The sequence below is a fragment of the Lathamus discolor genome, chromosome 1 (assembly GCF_037157495.1).
Source record: "Lathamus discolor isolate bLatDis1 chromosome 1, bLatDis1.hap1, whole genome shotgun sequence".
Lineage (NCBI taxonomy): Eukaryota > Metazoa > Chordata > Aves > Psittaciformes > Psittacidae > Lathamus > Lathamus discolor.
The window spans coordinates 110,886,183-110,905,122 of record NC_088884.1 but is presented as its reverse complement, the minus strand read 5'-3'; the positions used below and the strand labels follow the sequence as shown (position 1 = coordinate 110,905,122).

Genomic DNA, 18,940 nt, shown 5'->3' with positions numbered 1-18,940 from the left:
TAAGTGCAGAATTAAATGGGGGTGGTATGTATTATACTGATAGGAAGACTGAGGAGTAATAATTTCCAAGGAAAACATTATAGTGCTAAAACTTGTATATGTAGTTATTTGTGGTATGCAGAATATTAATAAAGTACTTGGTTATATTTTTGCCATTAATTTTATGCTTTAAAAAGAGTCTATTTAGTTCTAGTTTTAATTGGAAAAGCTGACTTTAATGTTTCAACAGCTTACTATTTTTAAGTAGAAACAGCAACCTTTACAGCTGATCAGTAAATTCACTTAAAACTATGAAAGTAGTTTCATTTTTTTTTTTTTATCAAACCTAATGTGAAATTTAATCTCTGGGCAACCCAGGACTGGCCACATGCCACTGAAACCAATCTTTCAGCTGCATATGGAGGCAAAGACACAGTTTCCTTAATCTAGTCCTACTTCTCAGCTAGACTGAGAAGGAAGGAGGCTAGATTGCTCTTATGTTACTGGGTTGCCTATTTTCTTTATGTATTTCAGTTGTGCTGAATAGCTTAGCTTCTTCCTTTCAGACTGCAGCACTTAAACTTTGAGACTCAGATTTAAAATGTCTTCGGCTCAGATAAATTTTCACCTGTTATTTCTGTATTTTTCTAACAGATACGTTTTATTGGTGTCCATTGTAATTAACTGCAGAAAAAGCTGCATTCTGTTCTGCCAATTTAAATCTGTGATCTAGTTTTTCCTACTTGTTTAATCCATGGCTAGTAAAATGGCCATTTTCTGTTCATGTTAGACTAAAGAGATGTTGCACCCAGTTGCCTTAATTGCTTGGAGGAAAACTGACCTTAACCATTTAAAGCTTTATGTATTTCTAAAATTGCTCTAACTTCTGTATAACTGCAATAAAACCTTTTTAATACAGACCAGCCACTGTTTCGAGAACCACTTGTCACTATCTTTATTTGAATGGTCAAATATTTAAAAACAAAGAAAGAAACACCACCTTTTTTTAATGGGTAAACGCCACCTGTTCTTTCCAATTCTGGGGGGTCACTTTAAACGTGTGTACTTGTCACTGAACTCACAATGCTCTTCTCTTTTAGTGAGGGGAGGATGAAGAGTGCGAGGTGCCCCGGGCATGGAGAGATAAGAACTAAACCCCTCTTTCCTCTAACGTTTAGGTTCCCCTCAGGCCCCTCTGTACTGTTCTGCACTCGTTAAGCAGTTACTTAACCTAGAGTTGGGATAGTGTTCCAGGTTAGCCCTTGATTATGAAAACAGAAACTTTTCGTGCAGTGCCAGCTTTTGTATTTGGGAAGGGGAAGAAGCATTTACGTGTACTTCCTTTCCTTCTACACCCCAATAAAGTAGGTGTTTGGCTAAGGTGGATTGTGAAGTGAAGCCCTATGAGGCTCTGAGGAGCACTCACTTTTTACCTTGCTAGCTGGACATGCGTGTTTATGTTCAATGAAATCTTTGCCCTCGGGCTTAGTCCAAGTTCAAGTCAAACATAAAACCCAACCCCCCCAAATAAACACGAACACCCCCCCCTGCAAGCACTAATCCTGCATTTCACCGTGCCTGACACAGCCCCCTTCCACTTAAACCTGTCCATGGCCGGCTGCTGCTGCTGCCCCTGCCCGGGGCTGGGGGCGGCGTGTGGAAGCGCCCCGCCACCCCCCGCCGCTGCTCCCCCTCTCGCCTTGAGGTGCCGCCGCTATCTAACGGGCGCGAAGGGAGCGGAGCCCGGCCCCGGGGCGGACCGTTACCCGCCCACAGCCCCGGCGGGGACGGGGTCAGGGCGCTGACAGGTCGCGCCGCCCGCCCCCGCCATCTTAGGCCGCTGAGCAGCGGGAGGGGGCGGCGGGCCGGCGCCTCGCCGCCTGAGGGGATGGCGGCGGCGGGCATGGCGGCTTGGACGTGGCTCCTGCGGGCCCCCACCGCCACCGAGCTGCTGCTGGCGGCTCTATGCTGGCTGAGCTGCTACTGGCTGCTGCGGCGGCCCCGGGCGCCGCCGGGACTGCCGCCGGGCCCGGAGCCCTGGCCGCTGGTGGGCAACTTCGCCTTCGCGCTGCTGCCTCCGCCGCTGCTGCGGAGGTGGGCAGTGGAGGTGAGGGGCGGCGGCCGGGGCTGCCCCGCCTTCTCCCCCCACGTCTTCCTCACCGGCCTCACGAAGCTGTACGGCGGCGTCTTCCGGCTGTTCGTGGGCAGCCGGCCCTTCATCGTCCTCAATACCTTCGGGGCGGTGCGGGAGGCGCTGGTGCAGAAGGCGGAGGTGTTCAGCGACCGGCCCTCCGTCCCCATCGTCCTCATGATCACCCGCAAGAAGGGTAAGCGGGGCCGGCGGGCTGCTGTGGGGCGCTGCCCGGGGAAGGGTAATGGACTGCCAGGGCCGTACTTGTCAAGAGCCCGGAGCGGGACCTGTTCGGTTTTGTGGCTTCTCTACCGTTCGCTTCCTTTCCACTAATGGTGCGTGTGCCTTGCCCTGCTGGTGGCAGCCAGCGGGGAGGAACGCGCCCTCCCTGCCTTTAGGTGAACGTGCAGCATCCGAGCGAGCTTCGCCGCGCTGCGCTGTGGTGCGCACCGCAGGCGGCAGCGCGGCACAAACGCCTGACCCCTTTGCCTCTGGTTGCTGGGGAGGGGATGGCGTTTGTGCGGGCACTCAGGGGAGAGCTAGTCTGTCACCTTGGGGCTTTCCGATTGTCGCTGTGTCAGGAGGAGGCATTTCGAATGCTTTGGCAGCTGTATGAAACTGTGCGGTTCCCCAGTGCTCGCCAAGGTAACGGTGGCTAAGACTGGGCTTCTCGGAGTCCTGTAGCTGTGCAGTCTGCACTGCCTGCGTGCAGGCTGCCGAGATGTTTACAGGTGTGTTATTCTGCTTGCCAGATCTTACTGAGCATATTTGTTTTGTTGGGGTTTTTAATAGGTCGAAGGAGAGTTCACCAGGTTTCGCAAATAAAGGGCATGAGGAGTTCAGACACATGATGGCAAATGCACGGTTAGCACTTCCGCGTGTTTGGCCTTTAGGGTCATTGCAGGGTTTCAGTGTTTGTGGAAAAGTGCCTTCCACTGTCCGTTTAGGAGATACAGCCCAGGAGGCGTGTTAATGTGCTGCACTGTGTTGTGAAACTGGCGAATCTACTGGTTAAGTGCCTGAAACTTTTATCTTCAAGTTTTTACTGTACCAGGGTTACCCCCGTAAGGATAAAAGGAAAGGGAGGGACCTAGGCTGTGTTTATTAAACAGCAGTCACGAACCATTGCTGTAATTGGTTTAAAGGATAAAAAATAAATTATTAATGGTATTGGTTTAATTATATCGGTCGGGGACATCTTACTGGTATGTTGTAATAGTGTGTGAATATTTTTAGGTTGCAGTACACTCAGCAAGGACTGGGAGGAAACTTAAATTTGGAGTTCAGACTTAAAAGGGGTAGATTTAGGTTAGATGTAAGGAAGAAATTCTTTACTGTGAAGGTGATGAGACACTGGCACAGGTTGCCCAGGGAATCTGTGGCTGTCCCATCCCTGGCAGTGTTCAAAGCCAGGCTGGACAGGGCTTGGAGCAACATGATCTAGTGGAAGGTGTCTCTGCCTGTGGCATGGTGGTTGGAACTGGATGAGCTTAAGGTCCCCTTCAACCCAAACCAGTCTTTGATTCTGTGAGCAGTTTCATGTTAGATCACTTTTAGCAGTGCTGTAAAACCACATGTTAAGGCTTGTGGTGTATTTCTTTCTCCTGGAAAGCTGTGAATTTTGTATGTTTCTTGTTTTGTGCAGACAGGTCTCAGGCTTTTCTGAGCACAGTGACACAAGAGGCGACAGGGCATTTAGCAGCTTCTGCAGTTGGTGGATGCTCCAGGAGAGTTGAAAGTGTCAGGAGCCTGTTGTCTGGAGCGTTCTACAGCCAAGTGCTGGGGCTATACCTGTCTGCATTGCACTGTGTGGTGGCAGGGACATTATATTGCCTTACATTTAGTTTTATCTGGGGGGTCACCATAGGAATGAGGACTGTTACATTGCCCAGTTGTCTATAAAACCTGCTGAGCTGTTATGTATTGCTTATGTTAGCTGGTGCATCCAGATGAATTGCTGCGGGTGTGAGGCTATTGTAGAATTAACCACAAATTCCATTTGCATATTCTGACTACACAAAGGGACAGGTCAGTGAATATGGGCAGTGTGGGCCTGCCTGGCCTCTGCGCATTGAGGTTCTCTAAAAGCCACTGGAAGTCACAGCTGTTCTCAGTAGCCTGGCTTGGATTTAGTGGTAGTGTGTAGGAGAGGACTGAACCTCTGCAGTGCTGCATTTGTACTACTGGGAAGACAGTTGCTGCAGAACCAGTGGGGTGAGCAATAGTTTTCTGAAAGCTTTGTATTTTCTTCCTTTTTCTGTGGTAGAGGTACAATATACTTCAGTTTTCACATGTTGGCCATAAGAGCTATGTGCTAACGAGTCTTTCTTGTGTGTGGTTCATTGTGGAGGAGGTGGATGGGTTACAGCACTGAAACTGGAGGCCTCTTATGTTTGGTCTGTGAACCTCCTGTGCTTAGTTTCAGGAGTTCATGGGTGAGACTTTGCTATAGATCAGGGCAGTGACAGTTGTGTTTGTACTAGGAAGAAAAAACAACAGAGAAAAGAAATAATTGTATAACTTTAGATCTGCCCCTCACGACTTGGCTACTACAATGCTGGGATTCAGTAAGTGTCCATTTTGGATTCCCGCATCTTCATTCTGTAAACAAACTGCCTGGTGTAAACTTAGGGGGCTGTTTTCTTCTAAGCTACATTTTCTGTTGTAGTTTTGTCTTTACCCTGAGCTGACATGCTAGGTATGTTGCAGAAGAAAGAAGGGCTTATCTCAGCTGTGTGTGGCTGTGTTGTGTGCAAGATGCAGATAAAATATTGTGCCCAGGGGAGAGCAAGTAGGAGTATCAGGAATGGCAAATACTGCATTTCAACAACTGAATAGCTGACTTAGCTGAATAGAAAGTGTGGTGAAAGCTTTAAGGAGAAGGTAGAAGTCAATTATTGATTGAAGGATTCTGCATATATGCCTGCAGAAAGAGAAATACTACATGGGGGGAAGTAGGTTTTTGTATTTTTGTTTTAGTAAAGCATTTTTATATTTTATGTCTGTGAGAGGTGGCAAAGACTCAATGGTAGAGTGGATGGTGCTTGAGTGGTTGTCTGCCTTTATGGTCCTGCCCTGTGTACATCCAGATGTGGACATCAGACAATACAGAAGTTAAATGTTATTAAATGTCATGAATTCTGTGTTTGTACATGTTTCCAGTATTGCAGCAACACTAAAGCTAGCAGAAAGAAATTTGGGGGGAGGAAAAGAGGGGGAATAAAACAAGTTTTCTATTTTTCTCTCTGTGTGTTGCTCTGTTGGTTGTACTGACAGGTTTTCATTACCAGTTCATAGAATTAGCCCTGTGTAATAGGCATGAAATCCTGGTTGTTCTGAGTTCATGGTGCTTCAGAATTTATTATTGTATTATTTTCAGGTTGGGTTTTTGTTATTGTTGTTTTGGAGTTTTTCCTTGTTGTTTGTTGATGTTGGGTTTTTTTAAGAATACAGTTGCCTTTGTTGAGCATGTTGACTTTTCAGAGATTTTCTTCAAAAACAGTGAACTACTATTTCGTTACTACTGCCTGCAGTGATCCAGTTAGCAGTTTTCTCTCTTATCTCATCTCTTGTTAATCTAACTTTATGCTCTTCTTCCTCCTTAATGTGTCTCCTGTTTATTCTTTCCTAGTTTGCAAATCGGTTATTAGTATTCTGCAGTCTGGGGGTTCTGGGCTTCAAAAGGCATCATGCCATTCAGCCGTGCCCCATGCAGGACTGCTGGAGAGACTGTTTGCGGGGAGGTTTGTTGTTGTCAGCCTTCCTGGGTGGCTGCAAGTGTCTTCTTTACAGTCAAGACAACAGGATGCTCTGTTTGGATCCTAAAATTAGTTTTCCATATTAGAAAAAGGGGAAGAGATTGTGGATGTATAGTCTGTTCTGTAGATACTTGTTGTGGGATAGAAATGGTGATAACGTTGTTTCAATAAATCCTCAACTTCTCTACCCCAGCCGCAAACCCTGAAAACCCAAATTTGGTTCTTGGCCAAATTCAGCCCTAAATGACCCTGTTTTTTCACTTACCCTACTTGAGGACGCCAGTGCTATCAGGAAGCATCACTTGAGAAAGAGAATCTGAAAAGATTTTAGTTCTGTTTTTTAAAGTGCCAGGGAGTAGGCATTTCAGTAGGTTTCCCAAAGATTGTCTTCAGCAGGGAAGATGAAGTTCAGCTGATTCTCAGCTTGTTCTGACTCATACTGTTCTGCTTATTTTGTTTAGGACTTTTGAACCTAGGTCATGTGTTTGTATTCTTCGGTCTGTTGTTGCTACTATGAGTAGTTAATGTAATCGGGAAATCTAGCTGGAAAGTTTACCAGATTTATGTTATGATGAACTGTTTATACTTTGGGGATTGCAGACCTTTGTGAGTATAGTTATCTCATTTACATATCTGTAGATTTGTGTTGCTAGCCATAGATATCTTATTTGTTTATTCTGTTTTTTGCATTGGGGGCTATGAACATTAAGTTGTAATAGAAATGTAGATGATGTTAAGTATCGAAACATGGTTAATCTTTCTGTTGCTAATTTCTTTCTTTTGAATTTAACAGTAAGATTTGCAGTTGACAGAAGAATTGATGCTGCTTTTATAAAGTAACTTCTTATTTCCAAAAAAACCCATACATGGCATCGCTTTACCAGAAGAAGTAAGATCAGAACTACCCTGTAGTCTGATGACTAAACTTCCTCAGGTTAATCATGAAGCCTGGGAACAGCGCTCATAGCACTGATGTTTTTAATTGTTGCTCAGTAATGTTTACTCTGAGCAAGGACTTTCTGAGTCTCACGCTCTGCCAGGGAGGAGGGGAATCTGGGAGGAAGCAGAGACAGGACACCTGACCCAAGCTAGCCAAAGAGGTATTCCATACAGCACATCGTGCCCAGGATGTAAAACTGGGGGCGGTTACCCGGAAGGGCTAGATCACTGCTTAGGTCGGGCTGGGTATCGGCCTGCGGGTGGTTAGCGGTTGTATTCTCTTCCCTTGTTATTTCCCTTATCATTGTTATTATTGGTGGTAGCAGTAGTGGTTTTGTGTTTTACCGTAGTTACTGGACTGTTCTTAGCTCAACCCGTGGGAGTTACGTTCTTTCGACTCTCCTCCCCATCCCCCCGGGAGTGGGGGGAGGAAGGGGAAGGGCGGGGAGTGAGAGAGCGGCTGTGTGGTTCTGAGTTACCGGCTGGGCTTAAACCAACTTAAACCACAACTATTTCCAGCCAGTTATTTCTAACAAGTTGTGTATTTTGTTATGCTGTGGTATCTTTGGTGTTGTCTGTTAATTCAACAAAAGAGCAATGTTTATACTTGAAGCTAAGGGATTTAATTTTAATGGTGTTTCATAATAACACAGTCATGCAGAACAGGTGCCTAGAGGCATCAAAAATGTCAAGATGCAAATCAAGCAGGTTTTTGCCGAGCGGCTCTAAATCTGTCTTCATCTTCCTAGTTTGTCTGCAGCATGCATATCCTATATTTTGTTTATCACAAGATCACAGAATGGTTTGGATTGGAAGGGGCCTTAAAGATTATTCAGTTCCAACCTCCCTGCCATGGGCAGGGACACCTTCCACTAGATCGGGTTGCTCAAAGCCCCATCCAACCTGCTCTTGAACATTTGAACACATCGTAAGCTAAAGAAAAACCTTGCTTGTAATAGAAATAGCTACATAGGCAGAAAGTATTGAGAATTTTGCATAACATGAAGGGGAAATTAAATGAAAACCAGTTTCTGTTTTAGTATCATCTGTTCTGCCTTGCTGAACGAATTTGTGTTTCAGGACATTGAGGGGGAAAAGGCTGTAGCTAGCATATGTCCCAGAGTGCCAGTTCGTACAAAATTGCCATCATTTGCAATAATTAGTAAATTGTGATAAATTTGTAATAAAGCATCTACAGTGGCTTTTCTCTGTCTATTAGTGTCTTGCAAAGACGAGTAAAAATATTGATGTGTTACATTAGTTTCATTTGTTGGGAAAAAGAGAGGCAGGATTTCCCAAAGCTATTATAAAGAACCTTGTGGTCTTCCTTTAGCTCCTAGCTTGGGATAGATTTGCTGTGTATTGTTTCCCTCTGCTCTGGTGATTGGGCTGCATGCTTGTCTAACTAATTCTTGAAAATAGAACATTTTGGTTTCAGACTCTCCCTTTGTCTTCCAGGTGTTATTTTTGCACCTTATGGCCCTGTCTGGAAGCAACAGAGGAAATTCTCTCTTTCAACACTCCGTCATTTTGGAGTAGGAAGACTCAGCTTAGAGCCAAAAATCATTGAGGAGCTGAAGTTTATAAAGGAGGAAATGCTGAAGCATGGAAAGGATTCATTTAATCCCTTTCCAATAATTCGTAATGCAGTATCCAATGTTATCTGTTCCATGGCCTTTGGCAGGCGTTTTAACTATGAAGATACCGAGTTCAAGACAATGCTAAAGAACATGGCCCGTGCCCTAGAGCTAAGTGTGAACCGCTATATGATCCTGGTCAATATCTGCCCTTGGCTGTACTACCTTCCCTTTGGGCCTTTCTGGGAACTTAGGAAAACAGAATTAGATATTACTGCTTTCCTAAAGAAAATAATTGCACAGCACAGGGATACACTGGATGCAGCAAATCCCAGGGACTTCATTGATATGTACTTCATCCACGCAGAAGAAGAAAAGAACAACAAGGAGAGCAGTTTTAATGAAGACTACCTGTTTTTTATCATTGGTGACCTCTTCATCGCAGGCACAGACACTACTTCCAACACATTATTGTGGTGCCTGCTCTACATGTCTCTCTACCCAGAAGTACAAGGTAAGACTATTTGTATTCTGGGTGTTTTATTCCAGACTGTAAAGCTCTAGATGCATGTTCAGAAACAGAAGCAAACAGCAGCAGCAGAGAAGTCATTTGGAGTGCAAATAGTATATGTGTAATGTGAAAGGTTGGTATGTAGTAAGACATCTTCTGTCCTGCTCTGCTGTGATTAGTGTAGTGCTATATATTAACTATCCAGATGTCACTTTAGTCTATTCATTTCTTCTGGTTTGGGACAATTTTTCCCAAGCAATTCCAGGGAGCCTTAGCATATTTCAAAAGCTTTGTCAGTTGCAGCATTCCAGGCCTATAATAGTGATATATGAGAGATATATAGTTGTTAAGGTCTGCTTTTATGCCTCTGTGATCAGGGAGGTTCTTGAGCTTAGTGACAGAGTCTGGAGAAGTGAAACACGACCCACTGTAAAGGAAGATCAAATTAGAGACAGCTTAAGTAAATTGGACTAACACAAGTCCATGGTGACAGCTGGTCCATGTCATTGCAAGGTCTCTCCCCATCAGTCTTGCACAGTCTTGGTATTTGGGTAGGATGCGCATGACAGCAGGGGAAGACACATGGAGCACGTGGCCCCAGAGGAGAAGCAGAGGGATCTGGGCTTGTTCAGTGTGAGGGCAAGATGACTGAGGGGAGACCTTATGCTGCCTACAACTACCCGATCGGAAGATGCTAGGAAGATGGTGTCAATCTCCTCTGAGGTGTGAAGTGGAGGGAAGAGAAGCAGCAGAGACAGTCTAGAATAAGCAAATTCTGACCAGGTACTAGGAAAAAAAAACCAACTCTGCCCTGTGAAGAGGGCCAGGAGTACAACAAGTTGCCCTGATTCTTAACAGAATCCCCAGCTTTGGAAGTGTTCAAAACTCAGTGGGGTATGACCCCAAGTAGTCTTGAGCTACCCTCAGAGTTGAATCTAATTTGGAAGATGACTGTGTTTTGAGTAGTAGTTTAGATCAGATGACCTCCAGAGGTTCCTTGAAAAAACAGATATTTGATGGTGCTATGATCTGGTTACTGTTCGTAACAGAGTTCTAGAAAATTAATTTTAGATTTTTGTGGATAAAAAAAATAAATACCAGTAGTGTTGGAGATGTTGCAATATTAAAATAGTAGCTGCTAGCGTTGTGTTCGAGACTTCTTAGGATAAATTTCCATTGCCAAAGACTTAAAATTCATTTTGGTTAAATATTTTTCTATATTGAGTCTTGTTACAGTACCTGTGGTTGCAAAGCCACTGTTGTGTGTTTGTGGGTTTTTTTTAGTACTGTTTAGCAAATTTAGATAGTTGCATTTAAGAAAAATAAAGCAATTTGATTTATTCATTTATTATTAGCTTTTCCTGAAGTGCTACATAGCAACTGATTTCCACTAGAAAGAGTGTTGGGTATATGCTGACTATAAGCCTTGAGCAGATTCTACTTAGGCAATTCTACCTCAGTTCACAGTAGGGAAACATTTCCCCAAGAGACCACCGCTTTGCCCAGGCTTGTTGCTAACCTGGAGTGGAGAAGGGTAATCCTCAAGTTACCCAAGAACACTATAAACCTGGAATACTTCTATCAAGTATTTCACATTTTGAGGTTTTCATGTGCTGTGGCTGCTTTGCAAATAAGCAAATAAATACTTGTTTACCTATCTGTCTGGAATAATCTCTTTAAATAGGTCAAGATCATAGTTTATTGCACAAAGCCAACCAAATTGTTGAGCAAAGGTTGCAAAATAGGGCATCAGTTCAGTACGTGGGAGAGAGTGTCCACTGGGGACAAATGTAAAATGAAGTTTTATTGCATAGGCTTATTCTATTTTTAATGGTTGCGTGTTATCACTGCTTGACTTGATATGGAGATACATGAATTAGATACATTCTGAATGACGCAAATGAGATTAGAAGATTTTTGGCCTGGGAGGGTTTAACCCTTTTCTCTGCTGCCTGGTACTGTACATGTATGTGTTCATCAGTTTTTGCTCTTGTGCTGATCTCTAGGTTTTATTGCTTCTCTCTGATTTCACTTTTCCTTATGCTGTGGCTATTGTTGAGCAACATAAAAATAGGCTCAGTAGTCCAGAGTATATCACTTAGCTACGTAGTGTGATTCTCTTACATCTCGTATCCCATTCTGTATGTATCCTGATTGCCTGGGAGTCATGTATGGGCCTCTTTTTCTATTTTTTATTTTCCCCCCCTGGTAGCATGTTTCTTTTATCCTGTAAAGGAAATGCCTGAATTGCATAGCTCTTAGCATAGCAAATGTTGCGGACATGGAAGTGCAAATGAAGGGCTATGAGGGGGAAAAATGGAAAGGATGTATTTGTCTGTGGAAGCCAGTTTTGCATTTTACATGGAAAAAGAGAAGGGGTGTATGTGCACATGCATATAGGGAGGCAGCGGGGAGTATTTGGTTTGGTCTGTTCTCTGACTTCATTTTGGTCTGTGACTTCTGAAGATCAGTGTGATTCTTAAATACACGAAAGGCAGTGGAGCAGTTCAATTAGCACACTGTTAGCAGAGAACTCTTGAAGTCTGCGTTTCTGCAGTTGGTAATGTGAGCAGCGGTTTGACTGCTTTCTGTATAGTTCCACCTATCTTTAGAAACTCCAAAGAAATGTTGTTCAGGATAAAGTGCTGGTGTGACATTTGGCGTGAGACAGTCTCCTTTATTTTTATTTTTTTTTTTTTAACACTGAAAGCTTTACTCATTTAATTTACTGTGGACATGCGTACTTGAAAACAGGGCCATAATGTGTCCTTTTAAAAAGTATCGAAATCCCACAGAGAAGGTCCTCAAGAGCCACCCCACTGGCAAAGTACTTTTTTTACTCTCTGTTCCTCGTGTGAAGACCTGTTTTCTTAGCAAACCCAGCAGGTGGCAGCAACTGCTCATTGAACACAGTTTGTACAATACAGAATCACAGAATAGTTGTTGGAAGGGACCTTCAAAGGTCATCTAGTCCAGCCCCCCTGCAATGAGCAGGGACATCTTCAACTAGATCAGGTTGCCCAAAACCACATGCAGCCTGGACTTGAGAGTATTTCTGAATGTTTCTCTGAAACAGACACTTCTTTCTTTGCGTTGAGCTCTTATTTAGTCTTGAATCGGTGCTAAGGAGAGAAAATAGCAACAAACCCAGAGTATCAGCAGCCTGGATCTTGGAAAAGGCAAACAGGACAACCACAAAATACTCACAATATCAAGGGTCAAAAATGAAAACTTTTGACAAAAGGTCAATTTTGAGGTCTCCTCTTTCAAAATTGTCTTGCTGTGTAGCCAGATTCCAAGTTACCTGGAAGAAAAGGCGCATCATGGGTGAAGCAAATGTTGCATCTTGGAAGCTTCTGTGAAGAAAATTGCTTGTATGCTGAGCCTTAGGTGAGATGAAAGGGACAAACACATCTTCTGACACTTTGTGCCTCACATGAATGAGAGGGGAGATAAGCTCGTTAACTTCTGTTTTTCCTCTGCAGAAGGGCTGTGTGGGGAAAAGAGCATCATTTGGGGGGAACTAGGAAATGGCTGTTCTGTGAGTTTAGAGTTTAGGTTCTGTGAATAGAAAGTAGGAAACAGCAAGAACAAGTCAAATGTTAGTGTAAGCTTCAATGCTTGCAATAACAGCGTCAGAATTCCTGCTTCAGAATGAAGTATCCAAAGCAGCTGCAAGGAAAGCTTTCCCATCTCTTCCACCTTTCCAGGTTCTAAGAACTGGATCTCCCCATGGGCAGCCCACGCATGCACTGCACGCAGTCTGGTTTTGTTCATTTTTTCAATGCAGGCCAGAAGCTTGATGTTTTCACCATTCAAACTACTGTGTAGTTGAACTAAGATTATTAATACATTTGGAACTAGAACAGAACTTCTCCTGTACTTATCCAATACAGAGGTGCTAGCAGTGTCTGTCATCTCAGTGGCTTTACTCTTGACAGTTGTCAAGATTGCGCTTGGTTGTTTTGTTTTTAGCTGACTCTGTTCTTAAGGCTTATGTAGGTGTAGTTATTTCAGCCAGGGATTACGTGTCTTATAGTCATAGGCAAATGAAATTGAGATGATGTCTTCTCACATGTTGTATTTTTTACGCTTTTTTTTTATTTTCTCGCTCCCTTTGAATAGAGAAGGTTCATGCAGAAATTGAAGCAGTTCTAGGACGTGACAAAGTTCCCTCTCTTACCCACAAGGCTCAAATGCCCTTCACAGAGGCAACCATTATGGAGGTGCAGAGGATGACTGCTGTTGTTCCCCTTTCTATTCCTCGAATGGCCTCAGAAACCGCTGGTAAGCGTTTCTAGAGACTTACTAATGCTGTGTTTCCTTGGTGGTCTTTGGTCTGATGGGACCTCTAGTGAGAATTTACAAAGACCTCATTTATGTATTAGACGTGTAACCCATGTATGTAAAATGCCATTTATAGAGAGCAGGGGGGCTTGAGATACTCCTCTATTTAAGCAGCATGTCTGATCTAACGTCCAGAAGCATTCTAATTCAGAGCAGTTTCTTTTCTGGGGGTCAGTTTGTGTTGACTGTTGTGCTTAGTGGTCGTTGACAGCCGAGACTTCACATCTGTACCTGAAACAGCAGAGTTGGTTTTGGCCATCTGATGCGTCAAGGTCTGAAAACATCAATTCGGAGCAGTTGATTTGCTAAAGCTTGAAAGGATTATACCATTGAGCTCCACATCTACAGGAAACAATAATAAATATCCTTTTCCAGGTCATCTTGTTGGCAATATGTTTTCATTAAATAACTCACAGGCTTAAGCAAGTGAGAGGTAGCAACACTTGGCTTTCAAACCCACTACTGCATTGATCTGCTTTTAAAATGTTTTGTCTTGCAGGACAGTGAGGTGCAACAAGCTGAAATGAGATGAGTCACTTCAAAACCCTTTTGCAATAAGAGTTCAAAACCCGTTCTTCTTCTTTACTTCTTACCTGTGCTGTGGTAGGGTTCTGTGACAGCACAGGAGTAGGAGGAAACTGCTTCACAGTACTTTGATGCAGCAGCTAGTTTCGCCTTTTCCCCCTTTTCCCCACAGGGAGGTGCTCCTGTAACAAAATATCTTTCCAGCTGCTCTGGCCTGCATGATTTTGACTCAAGCGGGCTAGCATAGGTCAACTTTGCTTTAAGCTCCTGCTACATCTGCAGCCCACAGCTGGGGATCAGTATTGGGTTTTGTGACACCTTTAAGTCATCTTTTTGCCAGTATAAGTCTCCCATGTTTACTTCTAGCATCTTGTCAGATCCTCTGTCTCTGTGCTTTTGTTTAAAGTGCTGCAGGGATATACTATTCCTAAGGGCAGTGTGATCGTGCCCAACTTGTGGTCAGTACACAGAGATCCTAACATTTGGGAGAAACCAGATGAATTTCAACCGTCAAGATTTCTGGATGAAAATGGCCAACTAATTAAGAAAGAGGCTTTCATTCCTTTTGGAATGGGTAAGATATCCACATCCAGTCAGTAGCTGTTTGGGGAGGTGGTGGTGTTTCAAGTGTAGGGCCTTGGAGGCGTGAGATGTAAAAGTTGTGCATAGGACCAGTTGCAGAACTTGTTTTACTATTACAGTTAGTGGCTTGCAGGATGGGTTGGGTTCCTCTAGTCTCCAGTTGCCAGGCAGAAATGAGAAATGATGAGTTCTCCCTTGATAATACTTTTGCTGCTAATATGAAGCAGTACAGCTGAGCAAGGCTTATATTCAAATACGGGAGACCAAAGCTTCAGAGTTCATAGCTTGATAGTTGCTTGAGCTTTTTTGTGTTTGGACTATGCTAGCATAGGAATTGCATGCATGTTAACAAATGGATCAACAGTATAAGACCAGTAATATGTCTCTTCTAACTGTTCTTTAGGTAAACGTGTGTGCATGGGAGAGCAGTTGGCAAAAATGGAGCTGTTCTTAATTTTTGCAAGTCTAATGCAAAGCTTTACATTTTTGTACCCTGAAAATGCTGCAAAGCCATCTATGGATGGAAGGTTTGGTCTAACTTTAGCTCCATGCCCATTCAACATAATAGCTTTGAAGAAATGATACATCAAAAAAGATGACACAAAGAAATACTGCACTTTTAAAATCCAGCTTTGTTTCCAGCTTGTTTTGTTACTTTCTTCCCAGGAAACCACCAACTGCATAGGCTTTCATAGTCGGTGAGAATGATCCATTTGCACTTCTGGAAAGAGAATTTTTTTTTTTGGCTGCTTTTGCATTCCACAAACAAACAACGGCATCATTTGCAATTTGATATTAAAACTAGCTGGGCTTAACCCCTCTCTCTATAAGCTCTTCCTGACAGTTTGTCAAATGTTAATTATGGGAGAATGGTCCAAAACACATGTTGATGTTTTAGCAAATAGAATTTTTATTTTGGTAAAAACAGTACGTAAACATTTATTTTACCAAATGAGTGAAGGACATGATCTGATACCAAAAGGATTAACAAGTGAGTGGGTATTAGCATTTTCTGTGTAAAGAAACATTGTAACTGAGCTTAACTAATAGCAAATTGTTTTTGGAAATTACTAAATGACACTTCATTTAACTTTGGAGGTCACTTCTTGCAAGTAAGTCACAGGTTTAGATTGGATCTAATCAGTGTGGATTCCTGGATCCAAACATTCTTGGCTATCAGTGCTTACTATAAACAAGCAGGTACCAACTCTGAAAACTCAGGCTTGGAGGACTAACAAATCCTTGAATATACTGTGTTCTTAACATGAAAGCAGTGTGCAGCATCTGGATGCAGTCGTTCTCTCTCAGAATATAAATGAGAGCAGATTTCTCTAACACGAAACAGCAGAAGTCTGTATTCTCTGGTGCCAAGCAGGTATTCCAGACATCTGTGCTGCCACTTCACATTTGTGGTTTTCCCCACGTCAGCAGTGGTTGCAGTGTGGATGAGACCAACAGCCCGCTCATTGGGGAAAACTCTACATGCATAATCCTGAGGCTGGGGCTTGCACTTGGTTTTTTCACTTATAGGCAGTGTGGACAGTACTGTCACAACCTGTTTGGCTTTGGGAACTGGAGTTTTACTTCAAATGTGGCATTAGTATGGCACTGCACATGTGGTTCTTGCACTTTTAGGCATGGAACAGGAGGAATCTGACAAACTTGACATTTGAGCATAAAGACTTTATCTTTCGTATGGAGTAGAAAGATCTGTAGTTCATACAGTATTACTGTATCAGCACCTTACTCTTTTCACATGCAAAATTCTAGTTCTGTTCACCACTGTCAAACCAATTACCAAGGAAACCTATTGTTAGGTGTTTCACAAGGGGGCACTCAGTCTTTTATTCGAAAGATCTTTCAAACATTGAAAGCGATCTTTTGGGGGACATATGACAAATAACCTTTAAATAATTGTTCTTAATTATCTTTAAATCACTTTATATATACCTTTTGATTTAGCGGTACTTCATATGACATGAAGTGAGTGTGTAAGTATTCTTTTAAGGAGATACATATTTTTTCCACCCCTCATTGAAGATCTAGAAAAAATCTGCAGGCCTCCTAATGTCAAGTTTACAAGACTGGAATGTAAAGTGGAATTGGGAATTGCATAGCAGAAATTAAGCCTAAATTGTAAAGGAAGAATCGACTCTTCAGCTTTAAATTAACCTCTGGTTTTGTCACTTTTTAACTTGGAAGTTTTAAAAGCCAGGTAGTGCCTAGCAAAAACTGTAACGTAGTTATTTTGGATTTAAATTAAGGTTTTCCGTTATGTGTTTTGAATAACATTGTCTTAATTTCTGGATGATGTGTTTGGTTGGTTGGGTACCCCACTGTTTGTTTGACTACTTCCAGTTCATATATAGGCTAACTTTTGACTTTAGAGGTTAGCCCTTGCTCATGTTAAAACTTTTCCTTTGGGGTTTTCAAAAATGTCATACGTAGCATGGTAAAAGTTGAGGTTTGTGCCAATGCTAGTAAACTTGCACTAAGCACTGACAGTATTGGAGTAATAAGCACTTATTTCTTTACCTTTCTATTTTTCAATGAATAAATAGATTTTGTACAGTTGGGATTTTTGTCTGGAACTCCTTGAAATGGTGTATGCTTAATTGCGAAGCTAAAAGTAAGTGCTAATAATCTTTCTGTTGAAATGCCTCTTGCAGCAACAAGATGATGTGTGCAACTGATCGCTTATGTAAAATACGTGTCCTTTTAATCAATGAGGACGCATTTGAAAAGCACTTTATTTTTACAGATTCCAAAGAAGGCACAATGCCCATAACCCCCTAGTTGTGGAACTGTATATGATTGTGCTTGTTCTGCCTGCTGGATTTAGTTTAAAATGTCATCTTTGAAAACTATCCTTTCAAAATTACCCTTCTACAAGTACTACTTTGAGAATGTGGATTTTGGTGATACCTATCATCAAAATGCTGCACAGTGCGACGAGCTGAAACTACTGATGTGAAGGAGCAACCATGTCGATCTCTGCCAGAATGCAGGATGCTGTTGGGAGTGACAATAAAGACCAGCCTTTCATGCCTTCCAGATGCACTGAAACTTTCACAGGATGTCATGAGAGTAGCTAAACAACAGCATAAAAGCAGTGAAATGTTTGTTGTTGTGAAAGTGTGATACCATCTTTGGTAAGCTGTAAGTAAAAGTGGTAGCAGATTTGGGTTGTGTTTGTAAATGTATCCTTCCCCTCCCTTTTTTTGGCGGAGGAAGCATCTCAAATGCCTTGTTGAAAAAAATGTATGTTTATATAAGCGAATGGCTATTTCTGAATGCTGAAAATGTCTTTATTTTTAAAAGTGACTTCAGACTTTACTTCAGTGTAATTTTATTTTTAATAAAGTAATTTCCAAGTAAGCTGTTTTTATGAATTCCGCTTGTTGTTTGAGCTTGTGATGTTTGGTGTTTTGCGTCTTACAAAGAAAGCTTTTGAGTAAGAGGATGTTATGAAATGTTTTGGATGAGGAGTGGAAAGAGTGGGAGAATAAAGTGGAAATGGGATAATACAATGCCAGGCATGTTATGTTCAAGTGCTAGAAAGAGTATGTTTCAAAACCACTGCTACTCAGAATAAAAGGAGAGGGAAGAGTAGAGGTGAGGAAGATAGAAGGGCAAATGGGCTGTCACCAGGAGGAGATGCACCGTCTGAGGAACGATGTGGGAAGGAGTTTAAGTGTGATTTTGTTGGATTCCTGGTGTAGAGCGGGTCAGAGGAGGAAGGGGATGCTCAGGGAGAGCTTGGGGTGGGGAGCAGATTGCCTCTGGCCTCGAGGGAGCCCAGAGAGGGAGGGAGGGCAGAGAGCTGGAGGTGACTGAAGTGCTGGTGTGTAGCAAGAACTGAGTGCTTGGAGCCACAGCTGTGTGTGGAAATCCTGTCTTACACCCTGGAGTAGGTTGCAGGTAACTTGGCACAGTACTATATATTTCTTTTAGGTAATTATGTTAATTAGCCACTTAGCTGTCATTTATACACAGGGAAAGGTAACTCTGAGTCCTTGGGTAAAAGTGGTTCCAGAGGCCAATTGCTGCTCCCGAGTAATGTGCTCTCAAATGAGAGCGAGCAAGGAAAGGGGAGATTTTTTGCATCGCACTCTTGGTACAAAGTGTAGAGATTCAAGGAGACTTCACTTCGTTTGTCTGAAGAAAGCAAGTTGCTTAATGTTTACCCCGATGCTGACTCAAGTAGAATATGCTGCGATTGCTGGATTATCAAGTGCCCCTGCTGCTGACTGGAAGTGCTGGTCCTGGTAATCAGATGGAAAATGACGGTGGTGGTCTGCACCTAGTGTGCTTCAGCCGTTGGTGTTTATAAAGGAAGGATTGTAATTTTTCATTTTACTGCATAGTTTGTGCTAGCCTGAAAATAAAATCTCCTCCTAGTCTGGCAACACTCATTTTATGGAGCACTTCTGAGAAAACGAGCAGTACGACAGAACGTTACCGTCTGCAGGCCGGGCGGTGACCTCTGCTGCAAGGACAGACATTGGAGCAGGCTCCCCCAGCCGTGCCGCTGCCCAAGCGCCAGCTCGGGACTCGCAGGGACTTCACTGCGGTGCTCCCCTCCGCGCTG

At 43.0% G+C, this 18,940-nt stretch overlaps 1 protein-coding gene across 2 annotated transcripts; it reads left to right on the top strand.

Annotated features, from left to right (window-relative positions):
- Nucleotides 1–1,851: 1,851 nt before the first annotated feature.
- LOC136019882 (cytochrome P450 2U1) lies at nucleotides 1,852–17,727 on the top strand. 2 transcript variants are annotated; one of them, XM_065690484.1, is made up of 5 exons: nucleotides 1,852–2,306; nucleotides 8,266–8,898; nucleotides 13,021–13,182; nucleotides 14,174–14,341; nucleotides 14,753–17,727. In XM_065690484.1, exons 1-5 carry the CDS (start codon nucleotides 1,868–1,870, stop codon nucleotides 14,929–14,931), a joined length of 1,581 nt encoding a protein of 526 aa, XP_065546556.1. In that variant the 5' UTR covers nucleotides 1,852–1,867; the 3' UTR covers nucleotides 14,932–17,727. The 2 variants fall into 2 exon arrangements, with proteins under 2 accessions (XP_065546556.1, XP_065546566.1); XM_065690494.1 differs by lacking the exon at nucleotides 13,021–13,182.
- The last annotated feature ends 1,213 nt before the right edge of the window (nucleotides 17,728–18,940 follow it).

What these genes read in the sequence shown, in the direction of transcription:
- LOC136019882 (XM_065690484.1), top strand. Translation starts at nt 1,868, where the DNA reads ATGGCGGCGGCGGGCATGGCGGCTTGGACGTGGCTCCTGCGGGCCCCC. An exon ending in CATGATCACCCGCAAGAAGG is followed by an intron (nt 2,307 to 8,265) that starts GTAAGCGGGGCC and finishes TTTGTCTTCCAG; the next exon opens with GTGTTATTTTTGCACCTTAT. An exon ending in TTTCATTCCTTTTGGAATGG is followed by an intron (nt 14,342 to 14,752) that starts GTAAGATATCCA and finishes ACTGTTCTTTAG; the next exon opens with GTAAACGTGTGTGCATGGGA.